At 44.4% G+C, this 12,311-nt stretch overlaps 1 protein-coding gene across 3 annotated transcripts in view; it reads left to right on the forward strand.

Moving 5' to 3' along the window:
* pik3ip1 (phosphoinositide-3-kinase interacting protein 1) overlaps positions 1–8,101 on the forward strand; it is a 109,116-nt gene extending 101,015 nt beyond the window's left edge. For all 3 annotated transcript variants that reach the window (XM_068055634.1, XM_068055633.1, XM_068055632.1), the window contains one exon: positions 7,401–8,101. In XM_068055634.1, coding sequence (XP_067911735.1) covers positions 7,401–7,608 — 208 coding nt within the window. In that variant the 3' untranslated portion in view covers positions 7,609–8,101. The remainder of the gene's footprint in view (positions 1–7,400) is intronic.
* Positions 8,102–12,311: the final 4,210 nt, after the last annotated feature.

Here is a 12,311-nt window from a genome sequence, read left to right on the forward strand (position 1 = left end):
TGCTACATCCACTGGTTCCCCTTTAGATACTCTGCTGGTTACATCCTCAAAAAATTCTAATAAATTTGTCAAACATGATGTCCCTTTCATAAAACTATTTTGACGCTGCCTAACCATATTGTGATTTATCAAGTGCTCTGATGCCATGTTCTTAGTTTTTAGCAGTTTCCCTGCTACTCATGTCAGGCTAACTGGCCTATAGTTCCCTGTTTTCTCTCCCTCCTTTCTTATACAGACTGGTTACATTTGCTAACTTCCAATCCACAGGGACCATTCTAGAACCTAGGAAATTCTGGAAGATGCAAACCAATGCATTCACTATATCTGCAACCACTTCTTCTGAAATCCCCAGATGTAGACCATCAGGTCCAGGAGCTTTTAGTCCCATTAATTTCTCAATCAGTTTTTCTTAAATTAATTATTAGTAAAGTTACTCACTGTAATTAGACCCTTGGTTCCCCACAGATGTTCTTTGTGTCTTCTATCCTACCATTTATAATGCCCAATTATAATTTCTCATGTCTCTGCTTCTAAAGGACCCATGTTTCCATTTGCTCATCTCTTCCTTTTTATATACTTGCAGAAGCTCCTACAATCTGTTTTTATATTTCTTACTAGTTTACTGTCATTCCACTTTCTTTTTATCAATTTCTTGGTGATCTTTTGCTGATCTTTAAAACTCTATGAAGCTTCCAGCTTACTATTCATTTTGGCAACATTATAAGCCTCTTCTTTTACTTTTGTACTATTAACTTCTTTTATTAGCCGTGAGGTACCTTTTTCCAGTGGAGTTTTTATTCCTCAAGGGAATGTATATTGAGAATTATGAATTATTCCTTTAAATGTTTGCCAGAGCTTATCTACTGTTATATCTTTTAATCTAATTTCCCAATCTATCTCAGCCAACTTGGTCCTGAAGTCTCCGTAATTGGCTTTGTTCAGATTTAAGACCCTAGTTTCAGCCTTGACCACATCACTGACAAATTCATCATGTGATCATCACTCTTCCTAAGAGGGTCCTTTTACTGTAAGATTACTAATTAATGCTGTCTAGTTACACAATGCTAGATATAAAATAGTTGTTCCCTCGTTGGTTCCTTGACATATTGTTCTAGACAACTGTCCCGAATGCATTCCATCAACTCTTCTTCCAAGCCAATTTGGTCTGCCAACTTGTATGAAGATTAAAGTTACCCTGCGATTATTGCATTAGACTTGCTAAATGCTCCTGTAATTTCCTGATTTATACTCTGTCCAGCATTGATTAATGATAGTGAGCCTATAATGTACTGCCAACCAGTGTTTTCTGCCCTTTGTTATTTCTTAGTTCCATCTGTACTGATTATATATACGGATTTATAGGCTAGGCTCCTTTCTCAGTACTGCCTATGTTTCTTTTTATCAGGGTAGCCTCCACCCCCTTTTCTAATGTGCCTATCTTTTCTAAAATCAAGTACCCTGCAATATTTAGTTCCCAACCTTGGTCACCCTGCAGTCACATCTCAGCAATGGCTACTAGATCAAACCTATCTATCGCTGTACCATTCATTAATTTATTATAAATGCTTTCATTTGAACTTGAGAATTAGAATTAGAACATTACAGCGCAGTACAGGCCCTTCGGCCCTCGATGTTGCGCCGACCTGTGAAACCATCTGACCTACACTATTCCATTTTCATCCATATGTCTATCCAATGATCACTTAAATGCCCTTAAAGTTGGCGAGTCTACTACTGTTGCAGGCAGGGCGTTCCACGCCCCTACTACTCTCTGAGTAAAGAAACTACCTCGAACATCTGTCCTATATCTATCACCCCTCAACTTAAAGCTATGTCCCCTCGTGTTTGCCATCACCATCCGAGGAAAAAGACTCTCACTATCCACCCTATCTAACCCTCTGATTATCTTATATGTCTCTATTAAGTCACCTCTCCTCCTGCTTCTCTCCAACGAAAACAACCTCAAGTCCCTCAGCCTTTCCTCGTAAGACCTTCCCTCCATACCAGGCAACATCCTAGTAAATCTCCTCTGCACCCTTTCCAAAGCTTCCACATCCTTCCTATAATGCGGTGACCAGAACTGCACGCAATACTCCAGGTGCGGCCTCACCAGAGTTTTGTACAGCTGCAGCATGACCTCGTGGCTCCGAAACTCGATTCCCCCTACTAATAAAAGCTAACACACCATATGCCTTCTTAACAGCCCTCTTAACCTGGGTAGCAACTTTCAGGGATTTATGTACCTGGACACCAAGATCTCTCTGTTCATCTACACTACCAAGAATCTTCCCATTAGCCCAGTACTCTGCATTCCTGTTACTCCTTCCAAAGTGAATCACCTCACACTTTTCCGCATTAAACTCCATTTGCCATCTCTCAGTCCAGCTCTGCAGCCTATCTATGTCCCTCTGTAACCTACAACATCCTTCGGCACTATCCACAACTCCACCGACCTTCGTGTCATCCGCAAATTTACTAACCCATCCTTCTACACCCTCATCCAGGTCATTTATAAAAATGACAAACACCAGTGGCCCCAAAACAGATCCTTGCGGTACACCACTAGTAACTAAACTCCAGGATGAACATTTGCCATCAACCACCACCCTCTGTCTTCTTTCAGCTAGCCAATTTCTTATTGTATTACTTATTGTATTTTTCGCTAATGTGACCTTATTTGCTACTGTTAAACTGTCTTCCTTCCTGACAATCTGCTTAATTTTACCCCAAATGGCTACGCTGTTCGATAGGTGTGACTTTCATCTTCGGACTTGGAGATTTACCCTTTCCTGAACGCCCACCTCACCACCCCAAACAAACTATTAATTTAAAGCCCTTTCTACTGCCCTAGTTATTTGATTTACTAGCACGCTGGTCCCAGCCCAGTTTAACTGGAGTCTGTCCCAGTGTCCCTTTTTGCCCTGTACTGATGCCAGTGGCCCACGAATTGAAAATCCTGCCTCCCACATCACTCTTTCAGCCGCACATTTCAAATTCTAATCCAGTTGTCTCTGCACGAATTTGTGCATGGCTCAGGTAATAATCCGGAGTATTGCCTTTGACATTCGGCCTTTTTGCACCCATTTACGAATCATATGTTAGCCTTTATTGCAAGGGGCTAGAATATCAGGGAAGACTGGTTGCAATCATATAGCACTTTGATGAGATAACACCTGCAGTACGATGTACAATTTTGGTCTCCTTACCCAAGGAATGATATACGTGCCTTCATGGGATGTAGTAAACGTTCAATAGATTGATTCCTGGGCTGAGAGAGCTGTCCGGTGATTGAGTAGAATGGGCCAATATTCTTTGGAATTTAAGAATAAGAGGTAATCTCATTGAAATACATAAAATGCTTCATGGGATTGAGGGGGGGGGGGGGCAGGAAAGTAGGGCAGAGCAAGCTCGAGGGGCCGAATGGCCTACTCCTGCTCCTATTTCTTATGTTATGTTCTTATGGAAGATGCTGAGAGGCTGTTTACCCTGGCTGGAGAGTCTGGAACCAGAGGTCATAGCCTAAGGGTAAGGAATCGGCCATTTAGTATGAGCTGAAATTCTTTTACTCAGAGGGTTGTAGGGTTGTGAATGTTTGGAATTCTCTACCCAGAGAGCTGTGGATGCTCAGTTGATGAGTATTTTCAAAATTGAGTTCAATCGATTTTTGGGCACTAAGGGATACAGGGATAGACAGAAAAGTGAAGTTGATGTAGAAGTTCATCCCTGATCTTATTGAATGGCAGAGCAGACTCGAGGAGCAGTATGGCCTATTCCTGCTCCCATTTCTGATGGTATATGATCTAACTCCTCTAACGCCCTCAACGGAACCTCATTACTAGTTCTATCTCTGTCATTGGTTCCCACATGGACCATGACAACTGGATCTACCCTCTCCTGCTCAAATCCTTCTCCAGCCTCGAGGAGATGTCCTTTTAATCCTGGCACTGAGCAGACAACACAGCCATGAGGACTGTCGGTCACGGCTGCAGAGAACAGCATATATCCCCTGTCTCCTATCACGATCACATTCCTTTTCACTTCCCTTAGAGTTATAGAGTTTTGCTGGCACAGTAGGCAGCCATTCAGCCCATCCAGTTCCTGCAGGCTCACTGTTCAGCAATCCAGTTGCTCCCATTCTCCTTGCACCATCCCTGCAAGTTTATTTCCCTCAAGTGCCCATCCAGTTTCCTTTTGAAATCATTGATCATCATCGCTTCCACCACCCTCGTAGGCAGCGAGTTCCAGCTGATTACCACTCGCTGTGTTAAAAAAAAAGTTCTACCTCATATTTCCCCTTTATCTCTTGCCCAAAACCTTGCATCTATATCCCCTAGTCCTTGCATCATCAGCTAATGGGGACTTTTGTCTACCCTATCCAAACCTTTTACAATCTTGTACACCTCTATCAAGTCTCCTTTGCTCCAAGGAGAACAACCCCAGCTTCTCTACCTCGCCTTGTCGCTAATATCCCTCATCCCTGAAACTGGTAAATCTCTGCTCCACCCTCTCAAGGACCTTCACATTCTTCCTGAAGTGTGGTGACCAGAACTGAATACAATACTCCAGTTGTGGCCTGACCACAGCTTGAGAAAGGCTCAACATAACTCACTGCCTTTGTACTCAATCCCTTTATTTATGATGCCCAAGATCCCGTATGCTTTGCTAACTATTCTCATTTATGTCCTGCCACCTTCAAAGATCTATGCACATGAGCTCGCAGGTCCCTCTGTCCCTGTATATCGTTTAAAACTGTATTATTTTGTATATATTGCCACTCCCTATCCCTTTTGCCAATATGCATCACCTCACACTTCTCCATATTAAATTCCATCAGCCACTTGTCTGCCCATTCTGCTAGCCTGTTGCAGTCGATTGGTATCATCCTCACTGCCATACTTCCAAGTTTGGTATCATCAGCAAATTTTGATATTTTACTCTGTATTCCAATATCCAAGTCATTTGTTTGTATCAAAAAAAAGCAGTGGTCCAAGCACTGAACTTGGGGAATACCACTGGCTACCATCTTCCAGTCTGAAAAACAACCATCGACAATGACCAAATTGAAACAAAGCCAGGTTTTTATTCAAGCTGACACTGTCCCTCCTATACCATGAACCTCAATTTTGTTAACCAGCTGTTTATGTTGTACTTCGTTAAATGCTTTCTTAAAATCCATATCACGGTATCCCCTTCATTAACCTTCTCTTACTTCATCAAAAAATTTAATTTGATTAGTGGAACGCAATCTGCGTTTTCCAAATCCATCCTGCGCCTCTTTAATTAACTCAAACCTCTCCAAGTACCTGTCAGTTTTTTTCTTTGATTATTGTTCCTAAAACCTTACCCACTTGCTGGTTGATAGGTTAATTGGCCATTATAAATTGCCCCTAGTATAGGTAGGTGGTCGGGAAATATAGTGACAGGTGGGGATGTGGTAGGAGTGTGGGATTGGTGTAGGATTGGTATAGATGGGTGGTTGATGGTCGGCACAGACTCGGCGGGCCGAAGGGCCTGTTTCAGTGCTGTATCTCTAAACTAAACTAAACACTACTGATGTTTAACTGTCCTGCCTGTAGTTACGAGGTATGTCCTTGCACCCTTTTTTGAACAAGGATGTCACATTTGCCACTCTCCAATCCTCCTGTATCTATGGAAGGTTATGGCAAGCCCTTCCCCTATCTGCTACCCCACTTCCCTCAGCAACCTGGGATGCAAGCTTTCTGGACCAGGCAACGTATCCACTCTTAAGCATATGGGCGGCGCAGTGGTTAGCACCACGGCCTCACAGCTCCAGCGACCCGGGTTCAATTCTGGGTGCTGCCTGTGCGGAGTTTGCAAGTTCTCCCTGTGTCTACGTGGGTTTCCGCCGGGTGCTCCGGTTTCCTCCCACAGCCAAAGACTTGCAGGTTTATAGGGAAATTGGCCATTGTAAATTTCCCCTAGTGTAGGTAGGTGGTAGGAGAATGGTGGGGATGTAGTAGGGAATATGGGATTAATGTAGGATTAGTATTAATAGGTGGTTGTTGGTCGGCACAGAAGGACCTGTTTCAATGCTGTATCTCTATGACTATGACATAGCCAGCCTTTCCAGTGCAACCTGTGTATCAATTTTCATCCCTTACCTCTACCATTTCTACTTCTACTTATATTTTATCAGTACCCTCTTACTTTGTAAACACTGATGCAAAGTACTCAAAGCTTTGCCCTGCACCTTTAACCATATATCATCTTCTTTGGCCTGATAGGCCCTACTCCACCTCTTTCTTGAATGGCCTCCTGTTCCAGGATGCAGATCAAATTTCAAACCTTCAATCCATGAGCAATCCCATGAGCCACCATTGAATGTCAGGCAGGCAGTCCAAGGATGTACATCCAGTACTAGATGAGCAGAACTTGCCTCTGACTAAATATTGGATAGACTGAAGCAGTTGTCTTTGGTCCCTGCCTCAAATTGCATTCCCTCGCCACGGACTCCATTCCTCTCCCTGGTCACTGTCTGAGATTGAACCAAATTGTTTAGAACCTTGGTGTTCTCTATTTGGCCCAAGTTGAGTTTCCAGACCCTACATATGTTTCATCACCAACACAGCCTACTTCCAGCTGTGCAGCATTGCCCAACTGTGACCCTGTCTCTGCTCATCTTTTGCTGAAACCTATATATATGTCTTTATTACCTCCAGACTTGGCTATTCCCTGCTAGCCTTCCACTTTGCACCCTCTATAAACTGGAGCTCATCCAGAGCTGTGCTGACGATATCCTAACTCACACCATATCTCATTCACCCATCTCTCCTGTGCTCACTGTCCAGCAAGCCTCAATTTTAAAATTGTCATCTTTGTATTCAAGTTTTTCCAGGGACCCGGCGCCCCTCCCTACCTACATAACCTCCTCCAGCCCTGCAATCTTCTGAGATCTCGGTGCTCCTCCAATTCTGTCCTTTTATGCTTCTTTGATTTCCTTTACTCCACCATTGGCAGTCATGCCTCCAGGTGTCCTTAAGCTCTGGAATTGCCTTCCTAAACCTTTCTGCCTCTCCATCTGTCTGTTCTCCTTTAAGATGCTCCTTAAAACCTATCTCTTTATGCAAGCTTTTGGTCATGTGTCCTAATGTCTCATTGTCAAGATGTGCTTGATAATGTTCCTGTGAAGCACCTTGGGACATTTTTTTATTCGTTCATGAGATGTGGTCATCACTGCCTAGGACAGCATGTATTGCCCATTCCTAATTGCCCTCGAGAAGGTGGTGGTGAGCTGTCTTCTTGAACCGCTGCAGTCCTTGGGGTGTAGGTACACCCACAGTGTGTTAGGAAGGGGACTTAATGTGTTAAGTATGCTATATAAGTACAAGTTGTTTCTGCAGTGTGTGGAATTAATGGGCATTTATATCATTTTATTCCAGGGGACAAGACTTAAAGAAAGAGCAGGAGCAGCGAGCCTCTGAACGCGAAATGCATCGTATTATGTTGCCGTTGTCGGCCTTCTCCAACCCCGGCTGTGAGCTAGTCGATGAGATAACGCTGGTAGTGGAAAACCCTCAGACGCAAACTGATGTAAACAGTGAGAGGACCAATCCCCTCATAGGCACAGCCGGCACTCCTGGGGCTTGAGTTTGGAAGCAAACCAACTGAAACGGCTCTCTGGATCTGGATCTCAGATTTCCGATAAGCAAGCAGGATGCGAATGGCGTTTGCATTTGAACCCATACTCAGACCAGTGTGATTAATAAAATCTCTGGACAGAGAACTCAGTCTGGGAACTACCAGGGAATAGCCTGGCATGGCACAAAGTGTCTGCTTCACCTGCTGTGTAGGGTAGGACCAGGCCATATCTGGGTGTCAGCCAGCAGTGCATGAATTCAGCATTTATTACATTATGTGACAGCAAATCAAGTGATGGTTGTTTGTATTTTAAGAGCAGCAGACTGTGTGTTGCAAGCATGCTCAGTGGAGTCCCTTCCTCCAATATCCACTTCTATCGTGTGCCAATTTATTGGGGATGGGGGTTTAACATGTTAAAAGTAAACAGCCTGGTTAGCAGTGTTTTAAATTCTGGTGAACATTGTTTAATATACTATTGAATATAAACATTTATGAGAAAGCGTTCAAGTTTTTGTGAATTCTTTGACTGAAGAAGTGAGTACTACAAAAAGACATAAGAAATAGGAGCAGGATTAGGTCATATGACCCCTTGCACCTGCTCTGCCATTCAGTAAGATCACGGCTGAACTTGTACATCCAACACTTTTTCACCCTATCTCCATATCCCTTGGAAGCCAAAAATTAATTTATCTCTTTCTTGAATGTATTCATTGAGCGTCCAGAACCCACTGGGGTAGAAAATTCCAAAGATTCACCCTCTCTCTAAGTGAAGAAATTTCTCACCTCAGTCTCAGGATAAGGGAACAGGTTTAGGAATATGGCCCCTAGTTCTAGGCTGTCATGGTAGGGAACATAGAAAATTACAGCGCAGTACAGGCCCTTCGGCCCTCGATGTTGCTCCGACCTGTGAAACCATCTGACCTAAACTATTCCATTTTCATCCATATGTCTATCCAATGACCACTTAAATGCCCTTAAAGTTGGCGAGTCTACTACTGTTGCAGGCAGGGCGTTCCACGCCCCTACTACTCTCTGTGTAAAGAAACTACCTCTGACATCTGTCCTATATCTATCACCCCTCAACTTAAAGCTATGTCCCCTCGTGTTTGCCATCACCATCCGAGGAAAAAGACTCTCACTATCCACCCTATCTAACCCTCTGATTATCTTGTATGTCTCTATTAAGTCACCTCTCCTCCTCCTTCTCTCTAACGAAAACAACCCCAAGTCCCTCAGCCTTTCCTCGTAAGACCTTCCCTCCATACCAGGCAACATCCTAGTAAATCTCCTCTGCACCCTTTCCAAAGCTTCCACATCCTTCCTATAATGCGGTGACCAGAACTGCACGCAATACTCCAGGTGCGGCCGCACCAGAGTTTTGCACAGCTGCAGCATGACCTCGTGGCTCCGAAACTCGATTCCCCCTACTAATAAAAGCTAACACACCATATGCCTTCTTAACAGCCCTATTAACCTGGGTAGCAACTTTCAGGGATTTATGTACCTGGACACCAAGATCTCTCTGCTCATCTACACTACCAAGAATCTTCCCATTAGCCCAGTACTCTGCATTCCTGTTACTCCTTCCAAAGTGAATCACCTCACACTTTTCCGCATTAAACTCCATTTGCCATCTCTCAGCCCAGCTCTGCAGCCTATCTATGTCCCTTTGTAACCTACAACATCCTTCAGCACTATCCACAACTCCACCGACCTTCATGTCATCCGCAAATTTACTAACCCACCCTTCTACACCCTCATCCAGGTCGTTTATAAAAATGACAAACAGCAGTGGCCCCAAAACACATCCTTGTGGTACACCACTAGTAACTAAACTCCAGGATGAACAGGAGGAACAGCCTCTAAGCATCAATGAGATCACCTCTCATTCTTCTAAACGCCAGAGACTGTAGGCCCACTTTACTCAATCTCTCCTCATAGGCCAGCCCTCTCATCCCAGGAATCAATTGAGTGAACCTTTTTTTTTTAAGAGATACAGCACTGAAACAGGCCCTTCGGCCCACCGAGTCTGTGCTGACCATCAACCACCCATTTATACTAATCCTACACTAATCCCATATTCCTACCTGTCCCTATATTTCCCTACCACCTACCTATACTAGGGGCAATTTATAATGGCCAATTTACCTATCTTTTGGCTGTGGGAGGAAACCAGAGCACCCGGTGGAAACCCACGCAGACACGGAGAACTTGCAAACTCCACACAGGCAGCACCCAGAATTGAACCCGGGTCGCTGGAGCTGTGAGGCTGCGCTGTTAACCACTGCGCCACTGTGACCGCCCTTTATATGTTGGCCTTCATAGTGAGAGGATTCGAGTACAGGAGCAGGGATGTCTTGCTGCAATTATACAGGGTATGTTGCACCCCTTCTAGGTCCTTCCTTTGCTAAGGAGACCAAAACTTTACAAAGTACTGTCCGCAAAGTCCTACATAATTGCAGCAAGATTTCCTTACTCTTCTACTTCAACCTCCCTGCAATAAAGGCTGGCATTGGTCTTCCTAACTGTCGTACATCTGCATGTAAACTCTGATTTGTGTACAAGGACAGACAAATCTTTCTGCATATCGACATTGACTGGGCACTCATCTTTTTCAGAAAGTCTGCTTTTCCATTCTTCCTACCGAAGTAGATAAATTTCACATCTGCCCACATAGTCCATCTACCCGCTCACTTAACCCGTCTATATTCCATTGTCGACAGAGATCAAGAGTGGCTCATTGCCCCCTGACCCCAGACATTACAGTCGCTTCAGAGCTTTCCCCCCTCCTGACCCAGCCACCCTCAAACATCAACCTCATGCATGTCCTTGCCCCACGTCAATCCCTCCAGCTGACATCCTCACCAACGCACAGGCACCCAGCCACGCATGTGGGTACACCCACACCTGCACTCCTTGCACACACCACACAACTAGAGAGTAAAAACAAAATGCTGGTGATATCAGCAGGTCGGGTAACATCTGTGGAGAGAGAAACAGAGTTAACATTTCAGGCTGATGACCTGACATCAGAACTCTGTTTCTCTCCCCACAGATGCTACCTAACCTGATGACCTCCAACATTTTCTGTTTTCATTTCAGCTTTCCAGCATCTGCAGTATATTGTTTAAGTGGCAAGGAATTCCTGGCGGAGAGTACTGCAAATGGGTACGGCAGCATAGTGATTATATAGTGATTATGTTAAATAGAAAATAGGAGCAGGAGTAGGCCCGAAGGGCCTGCTCTGCCATTCAAAAAAAGATCGTGCCTGACCATCTAATCAGTATCCTGTTCCCACTTTCTCCCCATATCCCTTGATCCCTTTTCACAGATGCTGCCAGACCTGCTGAGTGATTCCAGCATTTCTTGTTGTTCAATATTCAGTGTATTAACACGTAATCTGGACTAATGCTTTGTCTTTCAACACACCATTAACATATTGTTTGCCTTTGCTCCGTGACCTTTTGGTCAGCTATGTGGCCTGGTCCAATCTAGACCTCCTTTGTTATCTCTTGCCCCACCCCCACCTCACTTGCTTATAACCTGTGACTTTTCTAATATTTGTCAGTTCCGAAGAAGGGTCAGTGACCCGAACCGTTAACTCTGCTTCTCTTTTCACAGATGCTGCCAGACCTGCTGAGTGATTTCAGCATTTCTTGTTATTATCCCTTGATCCCTTTGCCTTGAACAAAGAACAAAGAAAATTACAGCACAGGAACAGGCCCTTCGGCCCTCCAAGCCTGCGTCGATCCAAATCCTCTATCTAAACATGTCGCCTATTTTCTAAGGGTCTGTATCTCTTTTCTTCCTGCCCATTCATGTATCTGTCTAGATACATCTTAAAAGACGCTATCGTGCCCGCGTCTACCATCTCCACTGGCAACGCGTTCCAGGCACCCACCACCCTCTGTGTAAAGAACTTTCCACGCATATCCCCCCTAAACTTTTCCCCTCTCACTTTGAACTCGTGTCCTCTAGTAATTGAATCCCCCACTCTGGGAAAAAGCTTCTTGCTATCCACCCTGTCCATAGCTCTCATGATTTTGTACACCTCAATCAGGTCCCCCCTCAATCTCCGTCTTTCTAATGAAAATAATCCTAATCTACTCAACCTCTCTTCATAGCTAGCGCCCTCCATACCAGGCAACATCCTGGTGAACCTCCTCTGCACCCTCTCCAAAGCATCCACATCCTTTTGGTAATGTGGCGACCAGAACTGCACGCAGTATTCCAAATGTGGCCGAACCAAAGTCTTATACAACTGTAACATGACCTGCCAACCCTTGTACTCAATACCCCGTCCGATGAAGGAAAGCATGCCGTATGCCTTCTTGACCACTCTATTGACCTGCGTTGCCACCTTCAGGGAACAATGGACCTGAACACCCAAATCTCTCTGTACATCAATTTTCCCCAGGACTTTTCCATTTACTGTATAGTTCACTCTTGAATTGGATCTTCCAAAATGCATCACTTCGCATTTGCCCTGATTGAACTCCATCTGCCATTTCTCTGCCCAACTCTCCAATCTATCTATATTCTGCTGTATCCTCTGACAGTCCCCTTCACTATCTGCTACTCCACTAATCTTAGTGTCGTCTGCAAACTTGCTAATCAGACCACCTATACCTTCCTCCAAATCATTTATGTATATCACAAACAACAGTGGTCCCAGCACGGATCCCTGTGGAACACCACGTCTCCATTTTGAG

Source organism: Heterodontus francisci, chromosome 23, assembly GCF_036365525.1.
Source record: "Heterodontus francisci isolate sHetFra1 chromosome 23, sHetFra1.hap1, whole genome shotgun sequence".
Taxonomy (NCBI): Eukaryota; Metazoa; Chordata; class Chondrichthyes; order Heterodontiformes; family Heterodontidae; genus Heterodontus; species Heterodontus francisci.